Source organism: Erpetoichthys calabaricus, chromosome 2 (assembly GCF_900747795.2).
Source record: "Erpetoichthys calabaricus chromosome 2, fErpCal1.3, whole genome shotgun sequence".
In the NCBI taxonomy this organism is placed as follows: domain Eukaryota; kingdom Metazoa; phylum Chordata; class Cladistia; order Polypteriformes; family Polypteridae; genus Erpetoichthys; species Erpetoichthys calabaricus.
In genome coordinates, this window is record NC_041395.2 from 130617328 (window position 1) to 130628132 (window position 10805).

At 35.9% G+C, this 10805-nt stretch overlaps 1 protein-coding gene across 1 annotated transcript; it reads left to right on the forward strand.

Moving 5' to 3' along the window:
* The first annotated feature begins 3652 nt into the window (after window positions 1–3652).
* Window positions 3653–10431, forward strand: LOC127526621 (extracellular calcium-sensing receptor-like). The gene is made up of 6 exons (XM_051922528.1): window positions 3653–3854; window positions 4352–4649; window positions 5631–5809; window positions 5923–6445; window positions 6944–7171; window positions 10306–10431. The coding sequence occupies exons 1-6, from the start codon at window positions 3787–3789 to the stop codon at window positions 10429–10431; spliced, it is 1422 nt and encodes a 473-aa protein (XP_051778488.1). The 5' UTR covers window positions 3653–3786.
* Window positions 10432–10805: the final 374 nt, after the last annotated feature.

A 10805-nucleotide genomic window follows, 5' to 3' on the forward strand; every position in this document is an offset into this window, starting at 1 on the left:
GCAACTCGGTAAGGCTCAATATTTGACCACACTTGATATGAAAGAAGGGACATAGCAAATTTCTTTAATGGAATCTGCCAAGTTAAAGAGCATGTTTAGCACCTCTAATAGTCATTGGCAGCCTAGCGTTCCCCTATCTGAGTTGCATGGGGCACCCGCAACTTTCCAGTGTCCGGTGAACAGAATGCTTCAGACCCACAATGCCTATAGTGCTGCCTACTTGGATGATGTCATCATCTATTCCAGCACCTTGGAGGAGCATGTACAGCAAGTTTGCGCCATGTTCCTGACACTAAGTGAAGCCACCTTATGCATCAAGTCCATATATTTAGGCTACTTGGTGGGCAGGAGTACAGTTTGTCCACAAAACAAGAAGAAGGTGCAAGCTTTCTTAGGACTAGTGGGCTACTACTGCCAATTTGTTTATCATTTTTCTGAGAGCAGCACCCTTGTCTGATCTTAAAAAGAGGGCCCCTAACACGTTGATATGGGTTGATAAAACAGGCCGCATTCTGTGACTTTAAAAAGGCCCTTATGTCAGCATCGGTCTTGATAACTCCTGAGTTACGTTCTCCTTTTATCTTACAGATTGACACTTCAGACACAGGTCTTGGTGCCGTGTTGACCCAAAGTGTCGGCAGTGTTGAACATGCTATTATGTTCCTGAACTGAAAACTACTAGATTGGGAGACCAGGTTCTATCCATGTCAACGCCGATACTCTCTCCAGGGTTCATGACCTTGTGATTTGGAACACCCAACTCAATGGGTCTGGGCTGAGAGAGGGGTTCTGTCACACGCATGCGTACGGGGAACAGCTTAATGGCTAACATTATAGTAATTTCCCACCGGAACACCAGAGGGTGGTGTTAACTGATACCATTTCTCTTCTTCTTTCTACAGACTGGAAGATTGACAACCTTAACATCTGTGATGCTCCATAGACCTATCCAGTATCATGTGTTCCTCAGTGACTTTTTGCCCGTATACCTTTACACCACAGAGATAGCTATCATAAAAATGAGATACCAGCAAGAGAAATGTTTTTGTTATATGTAGTCAAATCCCTGTGAACACGGTGTTGTACTATTACATCCCATGTTGAAAGACTTGAAACAATGTTGGTTTGGTTTACATACATTAATTGTGTGTATGCAATTTTTGATTTTTTTTTCTGTGAAATTTGAGCCACTTTAAAAATAGTGTTGTAATTTATTCTATGTATTGTGCCCTACTTTGAGTTAATTGTTCAATTTTAATTATTTTATTCCAAATTATGAGTCTTCCATTTGATGTTAACAGTGAAGATGACAACTGATGGACATAATAAACAAACACTTAACTTTTACAAGTAGCCAAAATTTACACTGGGTGTTACAGACTCAAATCAAATGTATGTTTTTATTATATTACTAGTCATTTAGCCCGTTACAATAACGGGCGCTAGTATAGTAGTGCATAAACATTAGTAGGAACAGTCTATATTAAATGGCAAGGGACTTTGACCTCATTCTTTTTGTTGGTCGTATTTTTCTTTCTTTCAGCCTTTCTTTTGTTGATGTTTACTTGCTGAGCTGACCGTTCTTCGTGGGCTGCCACCGTGTATTGTGTGTCTTTAATTTTCTGTGACAGTAATACTGTCTTGTACATCCGCTGGCTTGTATGTCCGTAATATACCTTTAATTTTTTCTGGCGGTAATACAGGCGTGCGTGTCAGTAATATGCCTTTAATCTCCTCTGACAGTAATACTGGCTTGTATGTGGCTGTAATATGCGTCACTGTATTGTGTACCTTTAATTTCCTGTCGCAGTAATACTGGTTTGTATTTCCGTAAAACGCCTCTAACTTTCTCTGACAGTAATATCGCGCATCGCACCGTGCCCCGCGCATGCACACTTCGCCAGAAGACACACACACATGGACACCTGGACGCACACAGGGATTTTATTAAAGAGGATACTAATAATAATAGCAGCTCACTACTCAAAACGCGGAGCGCCTGGTCTCAAACCTGTGGATTATAAGGCAGCAGTTCTTACCTCTGCACCATTCAAGAACACGTGTCTGTTGGTCAGGTCTACTGTTAAGCACAGCAGTTGCCTCTCCTTTGTCTTGTCCTTGAGGTTTGCTGGACCACAGCCAACTTGCATCTTCCATTTATTCTTTTGCATGGGCAGCCATTCAGTCTTCTTCCTGTTGGTGTAGTCAGCAGCTACATTTAACCTTCTGCACAATGTAATTTTATATTTTATCATATCCAGTGTTTAAGATTCTTCTTCTCCCTAGTTCAAGAAATGTCCTGCTGTCTTGTTTTTAATCTGTGCTTTTCCTGACTCTGAATTCTAGTTGAAAACTTTGTGTAAGCTTAATATCCTTTGTGCATGATTCTTGGGCTCGAAGCTCTGCTTTTGAATCTCAACTATAAACTCAAATTCAATTCACTTAAAATGTTTCTAGCTGTAATATTTATTGTACATGATCACAATTTCCCCCTAACTTAGATAAAAATTAAGTTATGAAAAATAATAAATTTATTAAATTAGTGTGTTAGTTACAGTTCAAGATTATTTTTACTGCCTGTACTACTACAACTACAACTACTGCTACTACTTTCTGTCAGCCTATTCAAACTGTTTCTTTACTCTCATAACAGCCTTAGTTAACACACAAACAAAAGAACAAATAAAAAAAACTTGCTATAAATAAGTAGAGTAAAAAAAAAATGATCACTTTTTAAGGACTCTGCATGCTAACTAACACATCATTTTGTTTAGCAACTAAACCCCGCACTGGTTTCCTGATGTAAAAAGAAGTCATAGCTCCCCCCACTGGCTAATCCAAACTATACACTCAACGGAATAGATTTAGGTTGGCACTGTCAGAATTATTGGTTAAAAAACTGAAAAAAAAGAAAAATATTTTTGCACAAGTCCTAAATGGCATAAAGCCAAATGAAATCTATTTTTTTCTGAAAATGATATTTAGATTTTTTGACTTAAACCTAAATCTCTTTAAATTTTTCCCAAAATATTAAATTATTTTGTTATGTTTTTATTTAGAAGAGCTACTGTTCCTGTTAGTTTATACTGTATAAGAGAGCTGCTGGGGGAAAGGAAATATGAGTCAGAAAAATACAAAGATATATAAGTAATAAACATGCCTTTGAAAGCTTTAAAGTATTTGAATGCTCCTTCTTCATCAGTGTTTTCTTTAATGTCTGCTTTTTGGTTACCCTTTTACATAAATACTGTAATATAATGATGCTGGCTGGATGGCTTCTAAAAGCAAAATTGCCCTCAGGTTTTGAGGACCAAATATAGTCTAATTCCTAATTTTTAAGTTTAAATGCACTGAAGTGAAGTAAACTGTACATGAAAAAAGAAAAATGCATTTCAGCCTAGTGCAGTGCACCCAAGTTTATTCACTATTTGAACAGACCGAAAATAGAACATTTGTTAAACATTTCACAGGGGAATTGGAAAATGTGATATTCAGCAGTTGGATATACAGTAAAGTGAATATACTGTAAAATGTTGTTGTTGGTCTAAATGTCTGATTCACACTTTTATTTCTGGAGAATCCAACTTTGCATATAAAAGCTCTGGCTGCTTATGTCTGAGCTGTTTTTAAGTGTCAACAATACAATTCAAGAGGCAGGAATTAGTGATTTCTGTATTTGCTGTTTTTCTGTTTTCTGTTACTGCATCCAAGTGTAAATTTTTAGAAGAATTTAATTTGAATGGACTGTTCAAATCTGGGGATTTTATATTTGGAGGAATATGTGTTATGAACTTTGAAACAAAAGCTCCAGCGTTACATTTCAAAGCAAAGCCTGAACAATGGAAGTGTGAGAGGTAACGTCTATTAATTTAGCTTGTAAATTTGTAGATATTATGCAAAAGTACTGTATAGTTAGTGGAATGCATTGAAGGTGTCTATGAATTAAATCATGTTTATTATATTATGCCATTAGCATAAATAAAAATACACTAGTTAAGTATAGTGTAGTGTAGTATAGCCACTAGCCACTGGCTAATTTACTTAAAATACTAAACAAAATGTCTTTTTTTTTAGTCATAATGTACAAGTAAGAAATGAAAGAGAAACTATAATTGGTGCTGTTTTAATATTTTTTAAATAGATCCATGAAATAATAAACCTTTCTCTGTTATTCATTCCATTTATATACAGTAATACATATAGAACTTGGATCCACAGAAACTTTCTTGCAGATATATCTATATCTGTTCTGTAATATGGACAACATTTGCATTGACATGGTGAAATATTCAGCAAAAACAAATCTTAATAACTTTCCTCAGCTTTTGTCTTTGTCTTTTTCTAATTTCAGCTATGAAGTGTCAGTATTTCAAAGAGCCCAGGCAATGGTGTTTGCTATTGAGGAGATTAATCAAAATCCAAATATTCTTCCTAATATTACATTAGGTTTTCAAATATATGACAATTGCAATAACATTGCAGTTGCTCATCGAGCTGGCACTGCTTTGTTTGATGGAGTAAGCAGTACAAACACTGTGTCTGATGATAACTGCATGGGGAGCGCTCCTGTGCTTGCCATTGTTGGTGATGCCAGGTCTTCACATTCAATTGCTATATCTAGGACAATGGGGGTCTTCCAGATGCCTCTGGTAATGTACAGAACTCTTCATGAAGTTGAAAAAAGTAGAAGCAAGTTTTGGAATTGTTCAACAAGTGTTATGTATTTAATGTATGGTACCTTTTCTCAAGCTAATAGACTATAATATGAACATTGTTATTGTTTTAAAGATAACTTTTTACGATGTTCCTTTTGTATCAGTTATTAGTATTTCCACACACGTTGTTACATAATTCATAGAGTTTTCCATCCTTTCTTTTCTTTTGTGATGTTCATCTTTCCATAGGCAGTGAGTAAATGAGAGCACACAGTGCAATATGGGATAATATTAGTTTCTCGTAGTAATTGAATGTATAATTAATGTGTTAGAAAATTAGATCTGCTGTGCAAAAAACAAGACAAGTTGCACATATTAATGTGTAACAAAATATTACAAACTGGACATTAAACATTTTGTAAAGAAATGTGAATGGAATGGAGGTGAAGTGACTGCCTTATATTTCTGAGTATATTCTCACCATGCTCAAGTGTAAACCCAAGAGATTTGTTTAACTGACACTCCTAAATATCCCTGGGATTTCTCTTCTGCAATTACCTGGTGACTCATTAGTTACGATCTTAAGCTTTTGTCTTACTGCAGTTACAATATTAGTGTAGCCTGCATTGAGCAAACTAGATAAAAATGAAACAAAAAATCATTTATAATTATGATCACAGCTTTAAAAACGGAACTGATTTCCTTTGAGGTTGTAATTTGAGTCTGTTTTTCATCATTAGTCAAACATATTGTAGTATGCACATTATGAAGGATTAATACAGATTGGTGTTAGAATTTGAGTAAGCAATATAATTACAATATAACTGAATTATACGAAAAATAGACAGTCAGATCAACTTGACCAATTGTTCCTGTGACAATCACTTGGAAAACTGGGTAGAAGAGGAGATGAGATAGGATGAGATGACGCATAAGCCCACAAATACATTTGTTTGTTTATTTCATCTTCATCAGGTCAGCTACTTTGCCACCTGCACGTGTTTAAGTGATAAACATGAGTTCCCATCATTCTTCAGGACAATCCCAAGTGACGCTTTTCAAGTGAAAGCCATAATAAAAATTCTGAAACATTATGGATGGGTATGGGTCGGTGTAATAGCAACCGATGATGATTATGGTCACTATGCACTGAAGTCATTTATTGAAGAATTTAAATCTTTTGGTTGCCTTTCCTTTGTTGAAACCCTCCCAACAGTTTATGAAAAGGCAAAAATTCTTCTGATTGCTGAAACTATAAAAAATCTAGTGCCAATGTTATTATTGCATTTGCTGCAGAAGAAGAATTAAATTACTTGGTTAATGAAGTTGTTGTACAAAATATCACTGGCAAACAGTGGATCGCAAGTGAAGCATGGAGTACATCAAATTGTTTAGCAAGCAGTGCATTCTACAACTCATTTGGTGGGACTTTAGGCATTGCCATCCGCAGCGGAGAAATCCCAGGACTTGAACACTTTTTTCTTCAGGTTCGTCCCAATTTAAGACCTGAAAATAATTTAGTTGTTCAGTTTTGGGAAACAATGTTTCAGTGCAAATTTCAGCAAAACCTAAGCCGAGAAAATACTAATAGTAAACCATGCACAGGATCAGAGGACATAAAAAACATGAAAACAGCATATAGTGAAACAGCAGAGAGATCTACATATACAATTTACAAAGCAGTGTATGCCCTGGCACACGCTCTTCATAACTTGATAAAGTGTGAAAATGGAAAAGGTCCATTTAAAAACAATACTTGTGCAGACAAAGATAATGTGCAACCTTGGCAGGTAAGAAATACTGCACCTAGAATGTCTCTTATAAGTCCAACAATAATTTCTACATACTGTATACTAAGAAAAATGTAACAAAATGTCAATAAAGAGCTGGTACCTGTATTGCTCCTCTGCTACATACTGATCAGGACATAGCAAAGAAGATGGACGAATAGATTGATGGAAATGTGCATGAAAAGTAAACGCTTTTTTAAGCATTTCTTAAACATTTATTTTTGTTAGATGTGCACCCAATGCTCTGATTTAAATAGTGAACAAAAGTATTATTTAATGGCTAGTACATATATAAAACAATGTATTCATACTATTTTGTGTTGCTTTGAAACAGTATATTTTAGTTAAATGTCATGGTATGTACAAATAACTGAACACTCTATAGCCTAGCAGTTTAAAAAAGAAATACAGTGTATGCTAATAGTAATCTATCGTTATGAAAATGTACTCATGTATTTATTGCTTTTATCATTACAAAAATGTGATTTCTATTTCAAGCTCACTCATTATCTGAGGAAAGTGAACTTTACAAACCATTTAGGTGAACGTGTTGCTTTTGATGAAAATGGTGATCCTCTTGCTCTCTATGACATAGTCAACTGGCAACGTACTAAAGATGGAACATTCGTTGTAAAGACTGTTGGCATTTTTGATGCATCAAGCCGAGATGAAGAAAAACTGACCATTTCTGAAGATCTTATATTCTGGAATTCAAACTCTTTAAGAGTAAGATCATTCATTGATTTAATAAATCTGCAGCAGATAAAGAGTGTGAAATTAGTGGGAGAATGGCACTGCAGTGTCACTCAATGTCCAGTGCCAACCATGGTTTTGAATAAATGAATTGCATTGCCAATTTCATTGTGTACTACTTTTGTTCTTTGAATGTCCTCTAATTCCAAGTATCAACATCAGCAAAACTGTAATTTTTGCTGAAATTTGCATTAAAAATTTTTCTTTTTAGTCTGCTCCACTCCCACCCCCTCACCTTAAATCCTGACTGAATTCAATCACTTGGAGTGTCTAAAGTGGACCTGAATATATTTCTCAAGTCATTGTCTGAACTGCAAGATGTGTTATAGACAGCTGTGTGAGTGATCAAAAAGTGTGATGTGTTAAAAATAAATAGTAGTACAAAATTTGCATGGCATGCTAGTTTGGTAATTTTGGCTATTGAATTTTCATGCTCTCTCAAAGTTTAAGCTGTTTTCCTCGGTTTACTTCTGTTTTCTCATCACATCCTAAAAAAGATGGTGGTTCTGAAATAACACTGTGTGGCCAAGAGAGATGGGCATGTGTTTATGTGGGCTATATGATGAACTTAGCCTCCGTCCAGAATTGGGAACTGCCTTGCTTCCCCTGCTGCCAGCTTATCCATGACCCATAAGTGAATTAAATAAGTTTGAGAATGTCATGTTATGTTATATATTTAAAGCAATAATCATGTTAAAGAGTAACTAATTGACAGCTTTGTTTTAAAGGTCCCAGAGTCTGTCTGCAGTAAAAGTTGCCTTCCCGGAACAAGGAAAACAACTAGAAAAGGCCAGCCAGTTTGCTGTTTCGATTGTGTACCCTGCGCAGATGGAGAAATCAGCAACATAACTGGTAAGCATATAGTCTTTAACACCTTTTTTTCTGTCAAGTACTGTTAATGGCCGAACCAAAGACCGAACAAAATTTAACCAAATAAAATTTAATTAATCACTTTATTGATATTTTGTAATTGGAAAGGCCTTCGTGCAGTATGCTAATTCCATGAACAAAATATTTGTTTTACATTTCTTGTAATTGCAAAGTTTCTATAGAGACAGAATCATATTTTGTATTTGGAGCAATACTGCTGTAGGTCTGTTTTTCTGACATGTTAGCACAACTAGTATGTTATTTAAAACAGATGGATCTTCTCAATCTTAGCAACATGACTAGAGCTTCTGGATTATACAGGATGGTACACAAAAACGTAGAGCAGCACAAAATAAAGAACTCCATCCTGGCTTAGCAGCAGTAAATGTAGTAGTATAAATTCAAAGTGTATCCCATTCACTGAAAAACGTTGCGAAACTCCCTTTCATTTGAAGTTAAATGTTGTGTTGTGATGAAATCCATGGTGAAAACTGCAGTGTTTGACAAATACCGATTTTTTTCATTGACTAATTGGTCTCTTACAGATGCCACAGAATGCATTAACACAGGAGCGCGCTAGAGAGAGACACACACACACAGGCACTCCAGGCTCGCGAAAGAGAGACACACGCACACACACACAGGCGCGCAAGAGAGACACACGCACACACGAAAGAGAGAGTGAGCGAGAGAGGGAGGACTGGACGCATAAGGTAGAGAAGGCTTGTTTTTGTTTTCAGTTCTGTTTACAGTTTTTACAGTTCGTAGCATGCATTGTTGCAATGTTACTTTTCTTGGTGGTTTATTAAATTACGGATTTTTCAAATGTCCATTTTTTTTCCCTGTGCTTAAAACTCATTAAAAGAAAGTGTTTTTAGCGAGCAGTTCCTAGCACTATAGTGCAAACTATTGCAGTGTTAGTTTTCTCTGTTGTTCAAGGTTTTCTCAGTGTTATTCAATGTTTTTACATTTAGCTTACTATTACTCTGTGCATTCTATGGTATAATTAACTATATTTGTGCTTAAAAACTAAAACAATGTATATTTACATACAGTTCGTACGGTCGGAACACATTAATTGTATTTACATACAATCCTATGGGATTACGACCAGAGTTTTGGAATGAATTATGGTCGTGAACCGAGGTTCCACTATAGATGCCAATACTTGCCAATACAATACCTACTGAGTTAAATCAATTAACACATACTTCCTCATTGTTACATTTAATGCAGCACCCCGTGGTTATCAGTCACACTCTGAAAAGCTGTATATGCTGTTGTGATAATTAGAGCCCCTCCTGGCATTTCTCACTGACTAGAATAATGCCAGTGGAGACCCAAACTATGCCGTACCAAAATAGTGTATTTTTTCACCAAAAAATAAAAGGAAAATATAAAAAGGGACAACACAAAGTGTCAAAATAAACAGATCCCCTTTCACCACCTATATTTATCTCTCTCTCTCCCTTTGTAATTGTTGAAAATAATGGTTTGTTCGCCTTCACTGAAGCCTGACTGTGGTTGTTAATTAAACTACACAGTTCAGGGGTGGATCTATAAAATCTTCAGCAACTGTGCTTTTCTGTAAAACCTAAGATCAATACACCACTGAACTTTGTTCTGCCTTTAATGGATCAGAATTATAATATATCTCCTAATTCAACCATCCTTTTAAAAATGTAACACTGTAACCATAAATATATTCAGAAACAGTGTTCTGCTTTCTAATGAGCTGGAGAATTGCATTAGCCTACTGCAAGCTTTCCAGGGCCAGTCTGTCTTTGTGAGAAGATCATACTCTCTTAGAAACAATATCACTCCAGTTTAATTGAGCACTTAGTGCAACTTGCCTCATTTTCATATAGCTCCCCAGGGATCAGGCTTATAGCATTTGCACTGTTTTTGCATATGCAAGTTTTTTTTGTTTAAGCTGGAATTTATAAATGAAAACTCAAATGGGAGAACTTGGTTATATTTATGGAAACTCTGACCCAGCCATATGCAACTTTTGGAGAAAGTCATAAATGATGCCAACCTTGTCAACAGTGGGGAAATGCAGCCAAACCAGCTAAATGATGACTCATGTGCACAATGATTCATATTAATAAGCAGTTATTATAATGTGCTTTGAGCCATTCTCTTGGTATTTTGTGCTGAATTGGGCCCGGTATTAGAAAGACAGACTGGCTGAAATAGGGCTATACTTGTTGATATCTATACTTGTTTATATCTAGGCTTTTAAAGTGGTTGGCCAATGGGGACTGGTCAACAGGTTAAAAAAATCTCAGCCATGCTTCAGCTCCATCATGTCCCCTATGCTGGAAGCCACAAACAACCGACAAGACAAGGTAACTGATTAAGACCCCAGTTTTTTATATGACCTATATTATTCTTTGTGACTGCAATTAGTTGCTAAGAGTGAGAGTACATGATCACTCATGGTGATATACTGGCATACCTTACATGATTGCTATTAGTGATATACTGGCATACCTTCCAGGTTTGATTCATTGTCTAGGCTCCATTCTGGAGGCACCAGCACTACATTTTATTATATGCAGTAAGGTGCATATAATTCAGGGCCATGAATGCTGATAAAATCAACATTGCATCTGAAAGTAAATTTGTAGTGCAGTGACATATTTTCATAAATTCATACCATGATTTGCAGAATTATACATTTTTGGCATTACTTATGAACAAAACTGGGTCCACATGAATAATGTTCATGCAA

Bases quoted from the DNA above. Each gene is read 5' to 3' on its own strand.
- LOC127526621 (XM_051922528.1), top strand. From the start codon at position 3,787: ATGAACTTTGAAACAAAAGCTCCAGCGTTACATTTCAAAGCAAAGCCT. The intron at 6,446-6,943 runs GTAAGAAATACT...TTCTATTTCAAG, and splicing joins ATAATGTGCAACCTTGGCAG to CTCACTCATTATCTGAGGAA. The intron at 7,172-10,305 runs GTAAGATCATTC...GTTTATATCTAG, and splicing joins GGAATTCAAACTCTTTAAGA to GCTTTTAAAGTGGTTGGCCA.